Raw genomic sequence first — 23,567 nt, forward strand, 5'->3', positions numbered from 1 at the left:
TGAAATAAAAAAAAGAGTGAAAAATAATAAAAAAATAAAAATAATCAAAAAAAATGAAAATTTTCCTCATTTTTGCACCAACTTTTGCCTATAACTCGGTCGGTATCCAACGGATCGCCAATCTTTAACCTGTGGTCGATAGATGGCACCAATGGCTACATTTTCTTCTTGGACAGCCATGCCCTCAGATGTCTGTGCCAGAAGTTATTCGAGGAACCAAGTTCCTTACCCTGTTTGAGAAAATGTAAAATTTTCCTCATTTTTGAGCAATGTAGCAAAAATTTTAAATGTCATATATTTTGATGGGAATTTGTTGTAATAAGTTTCTTTTCACTTAAATAGTGCTTTAAATTAAAAAAAGAATAAAAAATCAGAAAAAATTTAAAAAAATATTTCAACTCGAAAATTTCATAAGGCTTACCCCTTACGATTTTTTTGGGAAATTTTGAAAAAAAATTAAATTGTTTTATTTTAATGCCAATGGGTTGAAATGAGTTTCTTTTCACTCAAATAATGCTTGAAATAAAAAAAGAGTGAAAAATAATAAAAAAATAAAAAAATTCAAAAAAAATTAAAATGAAAAGAATCCGACTTTTAATATTCGAATCCGATTGTATTTTGCTCGGTGTATGACGCGGTGGGCAAAAACATCTTCGTTAACCTATTTATCTTGTTACAATTTCTTCTGGCTACCGGAAAAATCCAGCAGATGGCGCTGGTGAATAGTTTGTGACAACTTTGACAGATTAGTAACACCAAAGAGTTTTCAAATTGTTTCCAGTATGGTCTCTGTATCTTCATATCTGTTTCCTTTTCTATTAGACTTACCAAATAAAATTCAGCTTCATAATCATTTACACCTTCTTGACAGATTGAAGCGTTCTACAAGAGAACAAGAGAGTACTCCAACGTTTATCTATTTCTGTCGTCACGCGACACTACCACTGCTGATAGCAATGCTCTCAGTATCTACAAGGAAAGTATAAGTTCAAATACACATCTTATCTGAAGCTGGGCGGGCCTCGGACATTCAGGTTTCCAGTTCGAGCGTTCAGGAAAAATTATATTTTCCATTCGTGCTTATTCTTAGACCACCTACGGGTGTCCGAATTGCACGAGAAACAATTTATTAGTCCAGCTCGTGTCAAAATTCGACGCCATTTTTAGCGAAACATGAAACATTGCTGCTGGGAAACCATCAATATCCAGGCGATCGCGACTACGGGGAAATGAGTTTCGTTTCGTTTCGTTTTTTAATTCGTTCACAGCCAGCAACAATGATCATATTTCAAGTGCTTGATTCTGTGAACACTGTCTAAACTTTTGAAATGTTCCTTTTAACTAAAATAGCAATAAGACAAGCTTCTATATCCTATTCTTTATCCTATTCTCTACTGCTCACTTCGCTCGCCAGCACTTTTTAGGATTCCATTAGGATTAACTGATGGCATAAGAAAAGCTTTCCTAAAAGCTTTCCATAATTCTTTCCAGATAGTTGGAAAATTAAATTTTTACGCTTACATGAAAAACACACACACACACACACACACACACACACACACACACACACACACACACACACACACACACAAAAAGCATTAAACACGCCTTCTCACAGTTTGCAATTTGCCAAATGAACTCGCCGGACAACCTCTCCAATGGTTCGAAATAAGTTTTACTGGTACAGATTATTTGTGCTTAGTTTTTGTGTAGTTTCCCCCTCAAAAACCTTTCTCAACGGAGCACAAACATGGTGCAAAACGAAGAAAAAAAAACTGTACTAAAATAACCACTTATCGGTTGAACGGAGAAATTTTGGAATTCTAACGCCAACAGTGGCCAAGAACTTAGAATACGCCTTTTGCAACACTTTTGCAATGCTGCTTGTTTTGTGTTTTTTTTTGTTCCAACAGCCTCCAGAAACTCCAACTCGAAGGACCAAGTTTAATTGACGTTTTTCTTTTCGTTTGGCCTCTTTTATCACCTTCCCGTCATACCATTCCTCATTTTGTACGATGAGAATCTGTATGTATGTGTGGTTGGGTGTGTGGGTGTGGGTGTGTGTATGATAAGAGCTGTTCAGCAGCCAAGCCGAAACCACAACAAGATGAATTGGGAAAACTTTTCACTCTCCTTCTCGAATCAATTCGTCGGATCGTGTGCTACACGTCGACATGAAACTCCCCCCCAAAAACAAACCCCCCATTTTCCTGCACATTCTGTCATCCCGGAATTTTGCTTCTTCTTTTTTGTTTTTTTTCCTCACGTGTTTCTGGCCATGTTTCGCGCACCATCGGTAGAATGCGGCCGGGCGTGAGTAACATAAATTTTCATTCTTCTCATCGGTTTGCCCCCTTGCGCGAGAGGGGCACTAGGCGAGGCGTGGGGAAAAAGGGATCCAACCCCGAGGTCAAACCGCAAAACCGACACCCAGAGTGAGAAATCACAACGAAGAACGAATGGACAGGGTGAAGTTTCGAACGAAAAATGGTGGCTCGAGAAGGTCGGGAGGAATTGAAATTTAAACGTTGAAAAATTTACAATCAGCTACAAATCTTACATTTACAATTCAGTTTCCTCCAACTAAAACGTCCCTTTTTCCCACCACTTCGGGTGGGAAAAACAAAACTCTTTCCCACGTTCCGGGATGGTTTTGATTTTCCATTCTTTTGCACCCGGATTCGGGTTGGATGTTTGCCATCTTGCCGCGAGTGTTGGACAAAAAGTTTGTACGCAACAAAATTGGGAATGTACATAAACGGACAGCCGAAAAAATTCCCTCCCGCCCCTATGGCCTCCCCCTTGGTATGTGGGAGTGAGTGAAGGACCGCAGGGTTTGCTTTTGCTGCCACCCCTGGCCCCCCCGTTTTCCACCGGAGGACAATTCGCCATTCATGCGTTTCGTGCCCGTTCGTGCTTGAATGATCATTAAATCGGAGCGTACTGGCCCAAAGTCATGGTTTAATTGTGGCAAAAGTATTTCAATAGGCAACATTCTTCCTGGTCCCGCTTTTTTCCGACCCCACTGTGAAGTGAGTAGGAAGAACTTGAATATTATGTCTTCTTTCTTTTTTTTTTTGCTGTTTTCTCTGTTTTGTGATTACGCACCGATAAGCAACGATACAGCACGGGACCGAGGGCAGGACCCGGGGACACGATCACGTGATGTATGATGCTTCCGAATTTCCCATTTATTTTGCAAAGCATTCCGGCCGTCAAGAGTTCCGTGTGCTTGCATGCTTGAAGTTACAAGGCCCTTTATTTGAGTGCGGAACTTATTCATAAATTTTATTTACTGAAAAGTTGGCAATTATGTTTGACAGGAAAATGTTTTGCAAAAAGGAAAAATACACTTGCTCTTTCTCTCTCTCTGTCGGTTCCGTCTTCATTCATCCCGGCGTCGGTCGATGTAAAGATTAAACCTTTTTTTTGTTGTTGCCTGGCGAGTGAAAATTGTGTTTGAATTAACCAAGTTCCGGATTCTCAAGTAGCTTCACCCATTCTAAAACCCCGAAATGTTCCGGCTTTTTTCTTTCTTGTCTCTCCTTCAAATGTGGAGCGGAATTCGTTCGACATGAAGGTTTAGAAACATTTGTCGAAAAAAAGCGCACACACACAATTTTAGAAGGTTTTCCGTTGCAATCCTCTTGAACCACCTTGTTTTTCTTTTTTTCTTTAGTTAAAATGATCCACGTGTGGGTTTATTTGTTCGGCGCGTAGAGTTGGCGAAACCCTTAAAATTGAATTCATGTGTTAGAACCACCCTTCTGATGGAATTTTCCTTTCACCTTTTCAAAAAAAAAACACCCCCACTGGTAAATTTATTTTTTTTCCACGGCGTAAATGTGCCCCCACCCCCGTGTACACCGCTTCGGATTGTTTACTCGATTAAATACACTTATCCTTTTGGCCTCGTTCCTTTTTCTCCTTCCAGCCCACTTGCTTTGGATGATGGTGAGTTGTGTTTGGTGGTGAACCACCATATGAAAAGTGCCAGTTAGGGTATAATTTATGTGATTTTAAGGATATGGTTGTATGTACTTGTTTCGTTTTTTTCTTTTTTTCATTTTGTTACCCTCCTACACACACAAAGGAGGTTGAAAAGGATTAAACACTGTTCACCCAGATACCGAAACAGTTAACACCATGAATGTATGGGATGTGATTGAATGTGGGCAATTTATGTATGTGTATGTGTGGGTGGTTAATCAAAGAAGAAGACCATGGAAAGAAGGGTATTTTCCCGAAGGGTTACGCGCGTAGGTGGTGTTCAGGTAAAATTAATGACGAGCACCGGGGGGATTCGCAACACGTTAATGCACTGCGTATAAATTAATCTTTGATTGTTACGTTAATCCTTGCGGCCAGATAGATTAATCGCAAATGTTCAAGCTGGTGGTGGGTTGTTCCCAATCTTTCCCAATTGTGGAAAAGTTTAACGATGGGTAAAATGATAATGAACGGGGAACTTAACCGAAATGCGGCGTACTAATTGAATTTTGTTACACGCATTGCCTAGCTTTAGGCGCAATTAAATAACGCAACATACCAGAAACCCCCTAAAGTTATGCAAACATAAATCAAAATCATTTAATTATCAGTTATAGTAGCTTATAATGGTTATGTACTGATGAAGATACCAGTGCCATATCTTTCCAGCCGTTACGAAGGATAAGAAAATGTGGATTTATCCACCATAAACGTTGGTGGCTTGTGGTATGTACTTTTACGACACTACACAGATGTGAACCACTGTTACAATAAATGGATATGAAGCTAAGAAGGAAAAAACTGTCAAACGGCGGGCCAAATCAGCTTACGCGTCACCAGCCATAAAAGTGCGCCAAATCGAATGCTTTCCTCCCCGATCATCGGTATGCGTTAAATCCGCCAAAACGAAACGAAAGCTTTTGCCATACAAACCCGCCAGAGAGGCATATCATAGCAGCGTAACCGTAAGCACATAATCTTATCACATCACATCGAAAGCGTGGAAAAAGGTTTTTAGTTAGCCCCAAATTGAATCCTTTCTGCAAGTGGGTAGGCAGAATACAGAACAGAAACAAATAGAAGAAGAAGCAACAAAAAAAACGATGAAGAAACCGATCGGCTTCAAACGTTAAACTGCATTAGAACGCAGCGATAAAGCGTTGCGATATCGATGCACCACCACCAGACCGGTGTATGCCGGGTTGGGTCGGAACGGGCTTCGGTATCAAGTTGTGAACAAGGCTCGCTACGAGCTATTAAGCATGTTCACGACCTGCAACGGAAAGGTTGCCATTCGCAGCATTTGTTCGCTTTTGTTTCATACTCCGATACTGCCGTACGAAACGATTCTCCACAAACGAAGGCACGAAAGAATGCACACGGCATGGTTCGATACTGGCGGGTTTCACTGACCCACTCCCCCACCCAAGTAGGATGAAGGATGGCCGGTTCTGTAATTTCATTGTGCTGCTGTCAGCGTCACGTTTCATTATACAGTCCGGCGGTGGCACCGTCGACAAGGGACTTGGAGCATTTAAGCTTAGCATCTCATTCGCAGGAAAAGCCTCCAGCGTGTGGAGCGATGACAGTGACCGAAGGTCCTTCGCAGCCAACAGCACTGAACAGCGTGTACAAACCGTCTCACTCACCAAACCACCACCAGCCACCACCTCTGACGCTTTATGCCTCTGAGTTGACCCTTTTTTCCCGTTCATTTGTTCACTTTACCCGTCGGATTGGATATGGCGCGGTATTCGACGCAAAGAATGAATAATGAGTTTTCGTTTGACGGTTTGCCAGTTTTTCATCGCCATTTTTTTTATCTGTTTTATCGACCCTTTCGTCATCAGCATTCATTGGTTCAGCGATGTCCAGTTTTTATGCTCCATCCATACGGACTATAAGTCACCTTCTTTTGTTTCAAGCCTTCAAGCTACTCGATGGATTGGGGGTGGGGGGAGGGGGTGGCCCGGTTGAGTCAACTGACAGCTTCATGCTACAAGAAGGATGTTCGTGTGGAATCTTCTAACAAAACAAAAACCGAAAAACAAAAGGAGTAAAAGCTCGTCCCCCTCGGACACCCTTTTTAAAGAGGGATGTTCGTGTGAGGGATGCGAACGAGGAGGAAGAAGAAAAAAAAGAGCGAGTTTTACCACGCAACGGATTCATTTCTGGTGCAGGATTAATGGGTTTGTCCTTCGGAACCACTTCATCTTCATCGATCTTGATTTTCCTCTCTCACTTTCTCAGTGGAAATGATCCAACCGCATGGATATGTTTTTTTTTCTTCTGTTTCATTCTAAAGCTTGTGTTATTTGTTCGCTTAACAATTTTCCCTGTTTTAAACACTCCTCCCGCGGTGTGGGAAAAAGAAAAGCACCATCGTTTAGTCACAAGCAATAATTTAAGCGAAAAAAAGTTCATCCGTCAAATGGATTTAATGAAGCTTTTAACGGAGGTTGCATTAAATCGATTTGATTTTTAAACAGGAAAAAAGAGTGTGCACCGTTTGTTAATGAGCACCACAAATATACAACACGGTTACATTTGTTTGTGTGCTTAAGAGCTAAAATTAAATCATAATTCATTCGGTTGCGGAAAATTATCTACCTCTTAAACGCTTCCTTTTTTTCGTTTTTCGTGCTCCAGTTCTTAACCAAAGGAGAAGTTCCTTTTCTTCACCGCCTGCTTAAATTTGCATGATACTACCAGCCTTTAAATGTGTGCATGAATCACCGTAACACCACCAGATGGTTTCCAAAGAGAGGGGAAAAAAGGTATCTTTTTTGTTGCTGTTGTATTTTGATCCTTTTTGGTGTTTTTTGCCCCCTTTTTTTTACTCGAAACATCCCTACAGGTAGAGTGGAAAAATGGATCGGAAAATGCTGGCACCATCCTCACGCTAAGGGTGATTAAATTTTCATTCCCGACGCATCGGCTAATTTATGGCACGCTGGTACAATGTAAAATTTGGCCTGCTTGGACCCTATCGTGATGGGAAGAGTTTGAACCTTTTTTTTTGAAACGATAGCAAGTAGGTAACACGATAATGATGCTGCATCACACTCGCACTGCACTCAGCATATTCCGAGCGGTTGCTACTGGATACTACGAAGATGGCAGAGAAATTCGAAAGCTCATAAATTAGGTGCTCCAAGTAAACGAAATATTGGGTGAAAATTCACAAACACTAAAACATGTTATCCAATTTTCTTTCTTAGCCCCCCCTCGGGGTTTTATGGTGTATCGATTTGTATTAATTTTCACCAGATTTTACGCTACTACAACGGACACTTGATTGCTTCGCAGCGTGGGCTAAAGGGAAAACAAAAAATGCGTATCATATTGAAAAAATGATTTATCTTTAAAGAAAATTGTGTCAAAAAGCTAACCATCCCACAGCACCGGTTTCTCACAACCCCCACCCCCCCACCGAGCAGTGAATGTATTGTTGATGAGTTGCAAATATTGGCTGAATGGCGGCTGCCCTACCTCCACACTCATCACGTTTTTGTGTATGTGTGTGAATAAATTTTAGAACATCGAACGTTTGGCTCCCTCCAAGTATAATGGTTCGTGTCCGTATTTTGTCCGTCCTATCTTCAACAGCCACGAAACGTTTTGCTCTGTCAGTCACCAAATGGTCCATATTGGTAGGATTCCCACGCCTTTGGATAAATCCTTATGTTTCCTTCCCCCCACCGACTCCCACCCACCCTTCCACGATTTCGGACAACCGCGAGTGGCCAGATGTTGCCGGACCTTTATTTTATTCACCATCTCCCATCATCATCATACATCCTGTACCGGTGGCCGGGCCGGGCCGAGGTCTACATCAGCAAACCCGGGGGCCAACATAATTTGCACCGAACATGGACAAAATTGATGATGCGTGAATTATATCATCCCTGCCGTTCAAGCCCCCCCAGCCTTCCGGATTAGTGCACGCAAAATAAGGTTATCGACTCGGTTCCACGTTGTTCGCACCGAAGCACAGACCGTTGTTTTTCCAGCGGTGAGCCGATTCGACAGGTTTCGAAGTTTCGAAATATGTGGCGCCCGGGTAATGCTAATTCTGTTACGATATTAGCTGCGCCTGAACTGAACCACGTGTGTACGGGAATGGGGTAACAGTGTTCGCTGGGCCCTAATCTTTACCGGTGGATCGTTTCATGCCTTTTGCGGATGAGAATGCCGTTTTCCCCCATGTATACCTGTTTGACTGATAAGGGAGGCACAGCATTATTTCCGGAACGTGTCAAATCTGCGATAAACTAAATAAACCGGGGAAGATTTAGTAATTTGATTATGGGTTCTATTTTTAGCGCATGCTGGAAATGTTGGTACAACAGCTAAGGCGAGATATTTAGTGTATTACATTACAAAGGATTGTTTGCTAAACTTTCCGATCGGCTTTTCCTGAAAACGAATCATTGGAAAACGCCTAAATGTATGCAATGCGTAGGCAATTGCATTTGTTTGGTTCGTTTTCTGCCGAGATTGATATCCTTGTTTGAATTTAACTTCATTTTAGTATTAATTTAACAATTTTACAATATCTGAACTATTTCATTTACTAACATTAATTCCATCGCGGTACTTTATTACAGAAAGAATCATAAAATACAAACAAACACGCACATCGAAACGGTTCCCACATTAATCGACATTGACAAAGAAATTAATCTCGCTTCCGTTCGGGAACGGCGGAAATGTTGGAAAAACGTTTCCACGAACATAGGAGCAAATGCTAGCGAATGCCAGACAAACAAACAAGCGCAACCCCAACCGCAACTTTCCAATTCCCTTTCCGAACAAACGGTAATGTCTGCCGGATACACATTTCTCAGCTAAAGTACTGCGATGAAAGCAACGATGACGGTAATTGGGTCCTGTATTTATGGCGAAACTTTCCCCCCTCAAACAGGAGGTCATAATCAATATTTTTTATCAGTAAAGTTTGTTTTCCCCGTTATTCGTTCATTCCACGTCCCATATCGTGTCGCAAACGGTTCAGCAAGGAACATCCTTTTTTTCTATTTTTTTTTTTTTCAAATAAAAACCCATTCAACGAGTTTTAGCCCTTTTTAGCGAATCGTTGTTTTTTTACCATTTCCAACTTGGGCAACGTGTTGCAGCATTCCGATCGGTTAATTATGTTATACCTTCACAAACACATGTAGGTATCTAACTTTGTGAACTCTACACATTTAAATGTGAATGAAGTTGCTTAATTCGATAATTGGCCAATTGAAAAGAGTTGTTTCATCATTGCTTAAGCAAAGCTTTCGTGAACTTCCAATCATACGCCTTGGCAAAAGGGAAATATGCCTGCAGGTCGCCAAACGTTCAGTTCCATCGTACCACCGCACACAAAATCACGAAACAAGGTCAAACAATCTGTTTTATTTACTTTAAGCATTAACCAACAGTTTCCACCGAAGCCCCCTTTTTAACAACTCCTAATCCAAAGACTCAACACCCTTATCTGTGTGGGTTGTTTTTCGTTTTGTTTTACCAAGGTTTGGTTTCTCAATTGGGAGAGAAAATGTAATAAAAACTTCGGCAAACAGAGTTACACTCGGACGGTGTAGAAGCGGACTTCCCCGTCCTAAGCTCAGTTCGCGTAGAGAAAACTTTGGGAATTCGTGCAAATCATGCCCTCCGATGCGAGTGAATGGAAAGCTGGCAGACCATCGAATGGTCAGGATCAATAGTTGCCCCAAAAATATCCACTAGGGGTTGAGTGTACATCTAGTTGATTGGACCTAGCTCCTGTCTCCTGCAGCATGGGCAAAAGGGAAGATTAAGTCCGCCCAGCGTTAGAAGTTTAAGTGAAAAGTTGTTCCAGGACTAGCGTATCTTGGTTTACTGTTGCATCGTTTTGAAAACTCCAAAACACGACAGTAAAACATGATCTTGATTCGACACGCGCGTAACACTGCAGCGATAACAAATTACCATTTTGTAGTTTAAGAGATTTGCCAAAATTACGCATTAGAGGTTGTATTTTGTTAGGCACAAAATCTATTCTCGTAAGGACAAAAATATGCCACCGTCGTCCTGTGTAAATGTGCTCGCTCATTAGGCGTTGAGCTTCAGTTCCAGTGGTAATGCATCATGTGCTATTGTAGCGAGAAGAATATTTTTCATTGCCAGGCAACGGTCATTAAATGGCCAAATGGTCATCAAAATGCAGTGAAAGCGTAAAGCGGAAGTTACCCGGAAATGGCGTGTGAATAATGAGCAACAGTTCTTTTAAGTTATGTTTTTCCTAAAGCAATGCAAACGACACTTTTGATAGCAATTATGCAAATTTCAGGCCCGCTAAAATTGTCACTCTTGCTAGTGTGAAACACGGGAGATAAGTCCTATGTTCTTTAAACTAGTTAATTTGTTGTTTTAATTCTACATTCTTGAAAGAGTGTTAATTTTTCTCACGATCTACTTGATCCGCACTATTCGATCGTTAAAAATACGATCCACAGCTCATTTGACAACTAGTGCTCGTGTATACACGCCTTCATCAAATCTTATCGCGCTGAACCAGCTGTCCCTGCCTGCTTTGGTCATTTTAATACCCGTTACTAAGTGCAACCAAACGGAGCCGGAACAACAACAACATTGTCGTTGACGTTATATAACAATCACAATAAAAAAAATAGATCTGTCCATCATGAATCTGGCCGGTAAGGTGGTGCTCATCACTGGCGCTAGCAGTGGAATCGGTGCGGCGACCGCACTCAAATTCTCCCAACTCGGTGCCTCCGTTGCGCTGAGCGGACGGAAAGTGGACAATCTGAATGAGGTCGCCAAGCAGTGTGCCGGAGCACCGTTTGTTGTTGCCGGGGACATTACGAAGGAAGCCGATACGGAGCGCATACTGAAGGCGACGCTCGAGAAGTATGGCAAGCTGGACGTGCTGGTCAACAATGCGGGCATCATCGAGACCGGCACCATCGAGACGACCAGCCTGGAGCAGTTCGATCGTGTGATGAACACAAACATCCGCTCGGTGTACCACCTCACGATGCTGGCGGTGCCGCATCTGATCAAATCGCAGGGCAACGTGGTAAACGTGTCCAGTGTGAACGGTATCCGATCGTTCCCCGGCGTGTTGGCGTACAACATCTCGAAGATTTCCGTCGATCAGTTCACGCGCTGCGTTGCGCTTGAACTGGCGGCCAAGGGAGTGCGCGTGAACTGTGTAAATCCGGGCGTAACGGTCACCAATCTGCACAAGCGCGGCGGAATGGATGAGCAGACGTATGCCAAGTTTTTGGAGCATTCCAAAAACACGCATGCCATGGGACGGCCGGGACAGGCGTCGGAGGTGGCCGATGCCATCGTTTTTCTGGCAAGTGACGCTTCGTCGTTCATCACCGGAGCCAGTTTGCCGGTTGACGGTGGCCGTCATGCGATGTGTCCTCGTTAGAGGATCAACTATTTACTATGTAAGATAAAAATATGCATTCTCTCACCCATGTGTTACAGTGATAAAATTGTTTTACTTCGAATAAACCGTTCGAAAGATAAATGTATGCGCGCGTATTGTTTGTTCGCGGTCACGGTTCGCTCTACCGGGGACACATGGCGTGTCTTCCTCCGTCAACGTTCAGCGTTACGCCGGTAATGAAGCTTGCACCGTCCGAAGCCAAGAAAGCGATGGTAGAAGCAACTTCTTCGGCCACACCCGGACGTCCCAGGGCGTGCGTTTGTTCGCATTTCTTCAGAAAAGCGGCATAAGCTTCCTCCTCCATTCCGCCACGCTTGTGAATGTCCGTAATAATTACACCTGAATAGAATTAGGACGAATAAGAAATTGAATCTCACGTATGCCATCACGTCCGGCCGGGGGACGAACACACTTACCAGGGTTGACGGCATTCACGCGCACCTGCTTGGGAGCCAGCTCTAGCGCAGTGCAACGCGTGAACTGATCGATGGCTGCCTTAGACATGCTGTACGCCAAAATTCCCGGAAACGATCGGTTTCCAGCCACGCTGGACAAATTTACGATGTTGCCCTTCGTTTTAATCAGCAGCGGAACGGCCAGCATGGTCAGGTGATAGACACCGCGAACGTTCGTGTTCATCAGCTCGTCGTACTGCTGCAAGCTCGTGTTTTCGATCGACCCATTGCCCAAGATGCCGGCATTGTTGACCAACACGTCCAGCTTTCCGTACTTGGCGACAATTTCCTCCAGCACACGCTTGTTGTCCTCCTCCTTCGTCACATCGGCCACGATGAGCAGGGGTTTATTCTTCGAAGTCGCTTCACACGCATCGCCCACCTTTTTCAGATTCGCCTCATTGCGTCCGGTTAGTGCAAGCGAAGCCCCAAATTTGGCAAAATAGATGGCCGTACCTTCGCCGATGCCGGAAGATGCGCCCGTAATTAGCACCACTTTGCCGGTGAAATCCATCGTAGGAGACACTGAACGAACGAAAGGCTTGAGTCTGTGAAGAGCCGGAAATGTTTAATGATCTAATTGTCACGCGATAATTAGCCTATTTCTTACAATCGATTCCAATTTATCTATAGCCGCTATATTTGCCGCTTCTTATCTTCTCGAATTGATGGAATGTTCTTCCAGCCGCTGTCATAGATATCTCGCCCATCAAGGCGCTTTTCAACTCGGTAATATAAACTGCTTCCAGCTGTGAGCCGGTACCTGTTGGTTGTCATGTTGTTTGTTTTTGTTTTGCAAACTGTTCTCCGCGGTTCTTTCTCGTTCTTCGTTACTAAAAACTAATCAATAACGATGAATTTCGTTCTGCCCGGCGCCAACGTAAAGAGTAGGTGGTAAAATACATTCTGAGCTATCCCGTTATTGCAGTACCATAGTACATTGTGCTCATTTCAGTGCTGGCCCGTGCCGTGAACTGTTTCTCCAAGATCGGCAACGAATTGTTCTTTGAGGCCACCCCGGATGGGCTTGATTTGAAAACGATCAACTCAACCAACACGGCGTATGCGGTTGTTCAGTTTAGGCGCGATTTTTTCATCAGTTTTCAGCAGGGTAAGGCGGACACGCCCGATGAAAACTGCTGCAAGATATCGGTGAAACCTATACTGAAGATATTCAAAAGTCTTGCCACAGTAAGTGTTGCCACGCTTTAGTTTAATTACTTTATCTCATAAACTCCTTCCATTTCAGATACAAACGTGTAAAATATGGCTAGAAGTTAATCAATCCAAAATCATATTCCAATTCCGCTGCAAATCGGACGTGCTAAAGACGCACAAAATATATCTCCTCGAGAGCGAACACATCAATTCACTCAACCTGTCCCAAACGTTTCCCAGTGAAATCGTAGGCAATCACAAAGTGTTCACGAACATTCTGGTACATCTGTATCATTCGGTCGATGAAATTTCGTTCGATTTGAACGAGGACAAAACGGTCGTTTCCAACTACGTAGACAACGATCAACTCGATCGGTCCACGTTGCGATCGACGCTTGCCATCGATTCATCCGCCTTTCAAACGTACCGGCTGTCTGCCAAAGCGAAGCTAATCTTCTGTTACAAAGAGTTTAAAGCAATCACCATGTTCGCTGCTCTGAATAAGCTGAACGTGCGAATGAGCTTCTCCGCGCCCGGGTCGCCGTTAATGCTTGAGATGAGTAAAGGAGATGTCGTGCAAGGCAAGTTCATCATGGGCACGATGAAACCTTCCGCCCAGTTGAACAGTAGACGAGCGCACCGTCGGAAACCGGTTGATCGAAACGTTTCCAACCGTTCCGTCGGTATGGACAGCGAAGCGATTAACACGTACTTGACCGAAGACATTACGAGCAACGGTAACACGGAAGAGTCGCAAAAGGATAGTTCACAGAATACACCCTCCAATTCTGCTGCTGCTGCTCCTCGGAAGACTGTCCGAGATGTCATGAATGCAAGTTTGCACGCTCTGCGCAACGAAACCGATTGTAATGCACCACGCAACGAACGTACACATCGTCCGGGGGAAACAAACTCGGTTCGACAACTATTGGGGACGCCTGCTCCCGGTACCCGTGGAACCCATGCATCGGAGACTATGTTTGACGAAAGGAATACGGAAAATCTTCCCTTTCTGGAAGGGCTTAATTTCCGCGCCTCTAACGTTAACAGGGTCGAGTCCATTCCTACCATGACGGATGACTCATTTGGCATCAACGAATTGCAACCAGTGCATCCGGAGCGATTAAGCTCTGACAACAACCTTTCGGCCTTACGGAGTAGTGATTCAATGTTTTCCCGCAAACGGCCACAAAAAGAAACGTCACCCAACGAAAGGGGCAGCGATCGGCGGGAGCATGAAAAGCCCACGGAGGACAGCGTTCCCGAGTCACCGAATGTGATCGAGGAGCGTAAGCGAAAGCAAGCCAAACTGCGACACATCTTTCGGCGATGCTTCGAACCAACGTTTAATCCTGCCTTTCAACCTGGCTGTAGCCAAATCTATGCCCCCAACTCAGATTCGGACGAGGAAATGGACACATAAAATGACGGTGGCGCATGTTTCGGATGGACCTCTCAGAATAAAAGCAAATTCACTCGGACACACACGCAGGGAGTTATGATTTTTTTACAATCTCGTCCGTTTGTTTCTTCTTTATTGTCCTTTTCGTACTGTTCTATATTGAGCGATGTCGCGGCTATCACTGTCTTTTTACTCTCAAAAAAAAAAGTTCCAGTAGTAGTATTTGCAGTGGTAGTAGTATAGTCGGTTGTCCTGATTGTACACAACGTACGAATAAATTAAATAAATAAATAATTTAAATAAATAAATAAATTATCTTAAAACTCCTAGTCAGTTTTCGGGTTCTACGTCCGTCCGTCCGTTTTGCTGTGATTCCTGATTGTGCACAGAGCTGCTGCATCGCATCGCGCGCGATGGATGAAAGTGATCGATGGAATTGCCGCCGGTTTGTCGCAACTGCCCGATCGGTTGCTCGTACCCGACCCACTAACAGCTTGTCGATTGATCTTTGCTTGATCCGTTTGTTTGTTTCTTCTCTTTCTGTGCTATATCTAACTCCCCTCTCTCTCTGTCTCTCTCTTTCTCTACCACCTCCTTCAATGAGGTGCACGGACATAAAGGTTCGCATTTGGAGTTCGGTCGGTTTTGCTGGATGGTTACGGGGTTTAGAGTTCTTTGACGGTCAGGGAGGAATAGTGGGATGCGAATCCGATCGTATTTGGTGGAAACACAGGCCGAACATATGTACGACTGGCTGAAGGGAAGGTGAGGGGGCGGAGGTGCTATTGAAGCAGGGCGCGGGACGGGGAAGATGATCGCATCCGATGGAGGTAGAACGATCGCGGGGATCTTCTTTGCACAGTTTGGTTTTGTTCCCTTTTTTTCTCGTCCTTTGCACCCATTTTCCCAATAGTGACCCTTCCGTTCCCTTCCCTTCCCGGCCCCTTCATCGCACCCGCAAGTGATTGGAACCATGCTCACCTCATCATCTCGACGATCTCAGTCAACTTTGTGTCTGTATGCATGAGTGTGTGTGTGTAGGTGTGAAATGTGTGTTCGTGTGTACGTGTGTGTCCTTCTTCCTTGGCTTGGTAGACGGCTTTACGTCGTCAGGGACAGACAGGTGGGGTGTGGAAGTCTGGGAGTGGGGAAGATGGGAAAGCGGGACAACCACCTGGGGCCTCTCACACGTCCGACTCGGCAATGTCCTCTACGGCGCTCTCGTCGATCAGCTCGTCGCTATCGTCGTCGTCATCGTCATCATCGTCGTCTTCCGCGTCATCGTCCGCTTCCGTCCCGGCGACACCGCTCGCCGTCTGCTGGTCCTCCTTCTGGCCGGTCGCGGCTGCTACGGCGGCAGCGGGCGTCTCCTCGCTGTCATCGTCCTCGTCGTCATCGTCGTCGTCATCGTCATCGTCACCGACCAGGGCGGACAGGTAGTCGTCATCGTCGCCGGTCGCCGGTTTCTTCTCCGGTTTCGTCACGGTTACGGGCTGAGCTGGAGCGTTCGCAACAACGTCAACTTTATTGTTATTCGTGTTTTGATTTTGTACCTTTTCTGGCGAGCCCTCGTCGTATTCCTCCTCCTCCTCGTCATCCTCCACGGCGCTCTCGGTGGCGCTTTCGCCGGCACCCTGGTTGGCCAACGTTTCGGCGATCTTGTTCACCTCGCTGTTCACGTCCAGCTCCTCGGCCGGCTTCTTCACCGAGCTGCTGTCTACCTCGTTCTGGGCGGCGGCCGCATCGGCCAGATCCAGCAGGGCCTGCGTGTTCTGAGCGGTGACCTTCTTCTTCGTCTTCTTGGCAGCGGCGGGGGCGGCGGCGGCGACCTGTGCCACCGGTTCGGCGGCGGCCTGGGCAACTGGCTGAGCGACGGCGGCCGCGGCCTGGACGGCGGGCTGTACGGCGGCAACGGTATCCTCATCGTCATCGTCATCATCATCGTCGTCATCGTCATCGTCGTCATCATCGAATGCGCCTAGTAGGTCATCACCAAAAAAAGACAGTGCATCGTCTTCCTCATCATCATCATCGTCGTCATCGTCGTCCTCAGCAGCCGCCGCAGCCGCCGGTGCCACCTGGTTAGCTGTCTGTTTCTGCTGGTCAACAACCGCCGCCGGGGCCACCGGTGCCGCTACCTCCTCATCATCGTCATCATCATCATCATCGTCATCGTCGTCGATCTCATCCTCGACCGATCCTGTGACCGATAGCGGTAACGAAAGACACAGCGTTAGCAACACACCCTTACCGTCCCCAAACCGCGATCACCCTTCTTACCGATGATGTCTTCCTCATCGTCATCGTCATCGTCCGCGTCGTCATCATCATCTTCGGCCGAATCATCGTCATCGCCGAGATCGAACTCGTCGGAATCGTCATCGTCGTCATCGTCGTCGTCACCACCGGCAGCCGGAACAACGGGAGCGATTGGGGCGCCATCGACAGGGGCAGCAGCTGCAGCTAGATCTTCTGCCGCCTGCCGAGAGATGAGCGTTCCTTTGTGTGCATTTCGTCCCTCTGCGAGCGTAAAAAGAAACAGAAGAGATGATCAAGTGTTTCGCCCGTTAGGTAATAGCTCCATCGTTGCTACTTACCATCATTGACCGGTTTGGAGGCGGCAAATGCGATAATGATGAGAATTAGTAATAGCTCCAACAGGAATGTGACTTTCATTTTTATATGTTCTGCAAGATAAAAATAGAAAAGATTCAATATTAGTATGGATTTGGTTTAAAACCCGCCTCAGTAATGATAGTAATGTCAGCTATTTCAAAGCCTAGTACGCTTAGTGTTGCTACTGTCGATGTTACTGCTGCCACAGTGGAATGGTGCCGTGACCAGGACGAGAAATTCTGAGATACATTCCGTGGCTTACGAAAAAAACTCAAAGGAACTCGAGTGAAGTGTTCGTTAAGAAAGAATCGCATTTATGGTCCCGTTGGGGCTATGCTTCAAAACATATGGTATGGAGCTACTTCTTGCGTGAACGCAACTGGACTCGATTCCGCAAACTTTCTTTTGCGTGAAAACCACAAACGGTGTTTCTGGGTGAGCGCTCACCGACCAACACCGTAGAGAGCTGGTATGCTAATTATTCATTCATCATAAACCCCCAACATCACCCTGCCAACCACCCGCTCCCGGGTTGGGTGGTAGAAGAAAGATTGTGTGCGATCCCTTCTCCTTGACCGTGGAAGCGCGCGCGTCGACAGCTTTTGGTCGTGGCCGAGAAACCAAGAGGGTGGGTCAACGACCGTCAAGAGCGTCATCATTAATCGGCCGACCGTTTTGCTGATGGTGGATGAGAGATTTTCTCTTCCAGCAGGTTGCTGAAAGTGAACTTTCTTTTTCACCGTTTCGACGCGTCTGATAGTTGGCAACACTTCACCCCGATCAGTTCGTTCGGGTTATTTTTCGGCCAAAAAAAAGAAAGAATGTTTTCCTGCGCTATCGAACGGCCACAGTCTTAAGCGGGTTTTAAGGCACCCAACCAAAAGGGGGATCTGAAGGTGTTTTACGGTTCCTTTCTCGTCCCTGTCCCGGAATGTGGGTGAGAATACCAAACGCACAAACCTGTTCCCGCGCTGATTGCTGCACCCATAAAGAGCGATTCGTTCTGTGCTACGCTTTACAATGGAAAGGTAATCTGAATAAAATATTGCTGCCCGTCCATTATGCTGTTTTGAAGCATCGGATTGGCAGTGGACTGTAAAAGCCATCAAACTGTAAAGCCTTCATTCACGCACATTGCTATTAGGGGGTTCTCTCCCATTCCCGCAAGAAGCATTCGTCCGTTCGGCGGTCGCTTGGACGCGTTAATGCTTTAGTTTATAAGTTTGTTCAACTCGAACATCAACATTGGTGCTACGGGTAGCCACATTTGAAGAAATGGAAAGTTCCAACAGGTTACCTTGATTATGGTTCAATCAACTTTCTCCACCAACCAACCAACGAACCGACCGACCAGTGCACCGAATCGAATTGTTCGAGACCTTGTGCGTGTGGTCAAAATCATCCAAAAGCATAAAACAAGATTATCGAAATAGAAGCAACCTAATCCAACCGGTCCGGATCTCCCTTCGAAATCATCGCATCCACACGAATTTTGAGCAACTTTCGCCGGTCTTTTCTTCTCTTCTTTTACAATGTCTTCCTCCTACTCATCTCTCTCCCTCTCTGTCAGCGCAAACAGCAGCAATGTAATAATATCAAGCAAGGAAAACAACCCTGCTACCCAATGCAGATGATCTTGAATTGATCGTGCAAACAGAGATAAATGTGTACCAAAAAAATAAATGGGATACGAAATTCAACCTAGGTCCGAAAGGCTAGAAACTCAACACCAATCGGAACGGGGTGTAACATGCTCCTGAAACAGTTGCTCTCTGTCAGTATGGCCTACTTTGAACGCGGAACTGGTAAGAGGGCGAATCAATCTATAAAGTGGTTCCGGCGGGGAGGCCTCATCTCCATATTTAAATTTACCCTGTGCGCTTTGCCAACCGCCTAATTGGACTGCTCTCGGCCCGGTTCAGTGGAAAGTATGCTAATCACTTCAATTGCCTGTGATTAGTAGCAGAAAGTCCACCGCCACTGGTCAATGGGGCGTCGTACGGACCATTTGATCTAATTTGCCACCGTGGCTCTCCTTATCGAGGTTAATGCTATTCGCCAACGGTCACAAATAACCTTGAGCACCTGTTTATATACTACGGAAAGGATGAAGCATATTAGGAGACTTTCCTTATTATATTTTCCAAAAATATAGACAAACAACCTGCACCAAACGTTCGGCATACGTTGAAACTACAGATTCCCCATGGAACGAACGAAAGACTTAAACGAAAAGCGACGAACCCGGCTTATCAACCGATTACTCGGGATTTTCACTTTTTACCAATCTCGTACGGTAACTAAGTGTCCGGATCGACCCCAAGCCAAGTGTGCCCATGGTTGCGTGCGTGCGTATGTGTGTGTGTGTGCGTAGTTTCTTAAATCAAATCACACACGCACGTAGGTGCGGTTTCTCTTTCGGAGGGAGATGAGCTCATTGAAAAGGCTCGCGGTACCATCCATACGAAATGAAAGTGATAAAAGAAAAGAGAAAGTTTTCTCGCTGCCCTCGTCCATACCGGGCAGTTTTGATGGAGACACAATGGAGAAGGGTTTTGGGCCGGGAAGGAACTTGGAATGCGTCCGTGCCTCAAAACAAACACGACAGAGTACCCCGGGACTGTGGGAAGGAAAATAATTCAAATGATTATGCTCATGATCGTTACAATCGAATGGTTGATAGATAATAGATAATGCAATAAAAATATTAGCAATGGAATTCATAATTCATTATCATCCCAACAAAATAACTAACATGAAAAACGACAAGATTCCAATGATTATTGTTTGTTAAATTAGCTTCTTTAAGGGGATTGTTGACTGAAACCCTGAGAACCATTGGTGTTCTGGTGTAAAAAAAGATCAATTCTGACTAGCCCAAAATAAATGGTTCGATAGTCGAAACCAATCAACCGATAGCTACGATTTCCGCCAGCTTGGCCGATTAGCCAGCGAGCCAAACGGAGTCCAACCGGATAGGAATTTCTAGGTCAAAAGCAGCATAATAATTAATATTGATTCTTTCCTCAATTTGGAACCGTTATCTGTTCGATATACGCAAGTCGCCGCTGCCGCCATCGCCGCCAATCTCGTCTCGGTCGGCACCACTGGGAAGTGGGTTTGTGGGGAGCATGAATTTGCATTCGATCGAACTTTCCTCTCGCCCCTCGCCCAAATGCACACACACGAACACACCAAAATACACACAAACTGTACACAAAGAACACAGTCCACGAGATCCAATCCGAATCTGAAACTTTTTCCTCCCTGTTGTTCCCCACGGACCGGCGTGTGTGTGTGTGTGCACGCGAGAGAGAGGGGAAGGAAGGGAAGTGTGTTGGATGAGGGAACCATTCCCAAATGGAGGAAATAATCAATAAGAAAGATACAGCAACCGAACTTTCAAAGAGGTAACAACAAAACGCACAAGCACCACAACACAGCTAACCGAAAATTATAGTGCGGCATACCCGCGGAGAGGAACTGTAAGGGCTTCACGGGGTGCGTGGTGGTGACCCGATGGTGGAATGAAATCCGGAAAACAGGTCATAAAAGAAGTGGGACCCACACTCACTTCACCGTCTTGTAGGGTGGTTGGTTTTTTTCCCCCATTTTTTGTTTCGTGGGTTCGTTGTTGTTTCGAACAATTCGATTGGAAATTTGGAAATCTTCAAACCGTCCATTGCGGGAGGTGTCCTGTTTAGGGTTTTGCACTTTCAATCCCGGATGCTGTGGTTTGTGGTTCCACCGTTATCTTGTCACTGTTGTCTCCGCTTCACCGTCATGCATTTAGTCCTGATTCTTGTTTTTTTTGCACCGTAAGCAGAGCAACGATCCGAGACTGGCTATCCGGGAATGGTAGGCACGTAGCAGCAGCTCGCCCTAATTAAACCAACTCGTTCCAGACGGTGGCAGTGCTGCCAGACAATGTTCCACACTTTCCACACATTATTAAAAACCATAACCGAAGAACGTTAAAACTGGTGTTTCCGCTCTGATAGTACAGCGCTTTGCTGGCGCCTTCTGCGAGAAGCCTTTGCGATCGTTTCTTGTTCTGTGTTACTATCGAGCATAGTCGATCGTACTCTCGGCCTACAGAGATGTCTTCCGCTCGGTCAACAATTATCACCTGCCGTGCTTCCAACAGCGTTGTGCCACTTGGTTAAGAAGTTTAGCGATCTTTTCTGTTCCGTCCCGCAACACGCAAAACAGCCGACAGTAGCAACAACAGTTTATAACAACTGACTGGTCTCTTATTACTCACTTCGGAGGTTTAGGAGGCGGCTTTGGGAACAACTAACTAATGCGGATACTACCAGACTGAACTAAACCGCCGGGGACAGTGGGACAATACAAACTAAAACAAAAGCCCGAAACGAACTACTCTTCTAACTGCACACTACACACCAGATTGAGCGGCAAACAGGGCGTAGATACACTACTTTCTTCCACCGTGTACACCTCGATACTGACTGAACTGTTTCTACTTCTCAAACTCTTAATGAAAACTTTTTTCCACCGAACTGCCGCTGGCTGCCGAACGCTGGGGCTCGCCGCGAACCGATCTTCCGCGAGAGAGATCGCGCACCACCACCATCGTGGCCAACCCCGTACTTTCATTCCCATCCGCGGTCCCCACACGTAGGGGAGTAGGCGCTTTCACGCGATCGCTTCACCATCGCAAACGGAATGGCCTGGGCAGCGGCAGAAGATGATGACGGATGAAGAAGCGAAAGGTGGCTGGTTTTTTTTTTTTGCTGTTCTGTGTGTTGCCGTACGACCGAGCGTCGTTGGGGCCTGTTCAGCGATGCCGAAACGATGTTACTTGTCCCGTTTTGAGGAGAAGAGAACGGGCAGCGACGAAGCCACGCCACGAGGGGTGGCTGAGACGATTTGGAACCGGGTCGGGACGTGGATGGGTGTACCGAGGCGAGGAAACCTGAAGAAGAGAGAAAAAAAAGTGTTACAAATATGTATCCAATGTGCCGTTGATTCGTCGATTTGATTTTTCGCTTCTGCCCGTGTCTGATTTCCTCTTCGTGCGTTTCACTCTTTCTTTTCCCCTCCATTTTCTTCGCCTCCTTCGTTTTCTTTGGTTCGCTTCCCTTTTTCTCTCTCTCACTCTCTTAGGTCCGGTCTGTTGGTTGTACCATTTGTGCCCCATGGCCACCGCGGCCTCCGTCTAACAATTTTCCTATCTTCGTTTTTGGAGTCGCTCTCGTTATTATCAGCGCATACGGTCACACATACACAGCTCAGATCGCTCTCAGGTGCGCATGCACACATACATACGCACACAGCAGCAACCCGAAAGGAACTGGCACATTTCACCCGCCTACCCCCGTGGGGTTTCTTTCTCCCTTAGCAGCCATCTTCTCCTCCACCGCCCTCCGACCCCCTCCAAGGGGTTCCCATCGAAACGATCATCGAACCCGATCGAGATGTGGAGGCATCATCCTGCACACGCATCATATCCATGCCCAGGTGCGCACTGTGCTGGTCCGTTTTCCGCTTTTCCGTTCGCTACGCTGCATTGACCGGTACGAGGGGGACTTTTCTTGAGCCACTTGAGATTTCTTAATAAGCAACTCTCATTCCCGACGTACGGCCGTTCGTTCGTAATTTCTTTAAAAGCTAACCATCCCGGCAATCGTCACACCGTCGATGGGTCAAGGTGTCGTTTTAGCAATGGAACCATTTATTTTTATTTTCACCCTATTGGCCAGAGGTATGATGGAGTGCTTAGATAGGACGTGTGGCGGGATAGCCTCCTCCAAAGATTGACCGACGATTAGACAAATAGTGATGAGTGTGAGCCTATAATGCATCGTTCTTTTATGTAGTGAAAAACTAGCATTAGCAACAGATACCTTTTTCTGCCTTAACTACAATTGGAAGACTTCAAATACCCCCAAAAGACTACCTTGTTAAATTGGTATTAAAACTGTCGAATTACCTGCAGAATACACATTAAACTACCTGTCCATAAATGACCCTTAACTATTAAAATGTACCTAAATACCAATGAAAATTTATCTACCGAAGTAATTGTATTAAAATGAGACAAAAAATCTATATATAAAACTGTAGCAGGTAAGTAATTGAAAGGATAAGCAAGGCTTTATATAAATTCGATCCAATGGGTGTGTTTGTCAGTTTGGTAGCAAAATCTGCCCAAAACGGATCACCATCAACCATCAAGTCTTTAACGAAGTTTAATTTATCGCAAAAATATAATTATTACTTGTGTGTCTTCAACATCGAGATGGCTACGTTTGAACAGTACTGGGAAACGAATACAACTAATCTTTCCCACAACAGCTACAATTCTGAAGATGTCGTGTCGATTCGTCATTCCATTCCTGGATCATTATTCATCGTTTCGTCATTTGCACTGATCGTACTGTCGCAAGTCCTGGAGAAGACTAACTAAATACATATGCTAGCAACTTAAGCACCGAATGAACAATTGTTTAAAACATACCTATGC

The 23,567-nt window shown here is 45.4% G+C and overlaps 4 protein-coding genes and 1 long non-coding RNA gene across 6 annotated transcripts in view; 3 read left to right on the plus strand and 2 right to left on the minus strand.

Moving 5' to 3' along the window:
* The window catches only part of LOC125765206 (uncharacterized), a 361,639-nt gene that overhangs the window by 301,936 nt on the left and 36,136 nt on the right, over positions 1-23,567 (plus strand). The gene's annotated exons all lie outside the window — the stretch shown is intronic.
* LOC125765131 (3-oxoacyl-[acyl-carrier-protein] reductase FabG-like) lies at positions 10,432-11,527 on the plus strand. Its single transcript, XM_049430023.1, has one exon. It carries the CDS (start codon positions 10,667-10,669, stop codon positions 11,423-11,425), a length of 759 nt encoding a protein of 252 aa, XP_049285980.1. The 5' UTR covers positions 10,432-10,666; the 3' UTR covers positions 11,426-11,527.
* On the minus strand, positions 11,479-12,604 carry LOC125765129 (3-oxoacyl-[acyl-carrier-protein] reductase FabG-like). Its single transcript, XM_049430021.1, has 3 exons — positions 12,512-12,604; positions 11,863-12,449; positions 11,479-11,785 (listed from the first exon to the last, which is right to left on the minus strand). The coding sequence occupies exons 2-3, from the start codon at positions 12,413-12,415 to the stop codon at positions 11,568-11,570; spliced, it is 771 nt and encodes a 256-aa protein (XP_049285978.1). The 5' UTR covers positions 12,416-12,449; positions 12,512-12,604; the 3' UTR covers positions 11,479-11,567.
* Positions 12,665-14,790, plus strand: LOC125765033 (cell cycle checkpoint control protein RAD9A). Its single transcript, XM_049429879.1, has 3 exons — positions 12,665-12,788; positions 12,857-13,092; positions 13,151-14,790. Exons 1-3 carry the CDS (start codon positions 12,755-12,757, stop codon positions 14,480-14,482), a joined length of 1,602 nt encoding a protein of 533 aa, XP_049285836.1. The 5' UTR covers positions 12,665-12,754; the 3' UTR covers positions 14,483-14,790.
* Positions 14,556-22,007, minus strand: LOC125765064 (nucleolin-like). 2 transcript variants are annotated; one of them, XM_049429922.1, is made up of 4 exons: positions 21,485-22,007; positions 17,059-17,148; positions 16,742-16,981; positions 14,556-16,661 (listed from the first exon to the last, which is right to left on the minus strand). In XM_049429922.1, exons 2-4 carry the CDS (start codon positions 17,135-17,137, stop codon positions 15,646-15,648), a joined length of 1,335 nt encoding a protein of 444 aa, XP_049285879.1. In that variant the 5' UTR covers positions 17,138-17,148; positions 21,485-22,007; the 3' UTR covers positions 14,556-15,645. The 2 variants fall into 2 exon arrangements, with proteins under 2 accessions (XP_049285879.1, XP_049285878.1); XM_049429921.1 differs by having other exon boundaries at positions 21,342-22,007.

The sequence above is a fragment of the Anopheles funestus genome, chromosome 2RL, assembly GCF_943734845.2.
Source record: "Anopheles funestus chromosome 2RL, idAnoFuneDA-416_04, whole genome shotgun sequence".
Classification (NCBI taxonomy): domain Eukaryota; kingdom Metazoa; phylum Arthropoda; class Insecta; order Diptera; family Culicidae; genus Anopheles; species Anopheles funestus.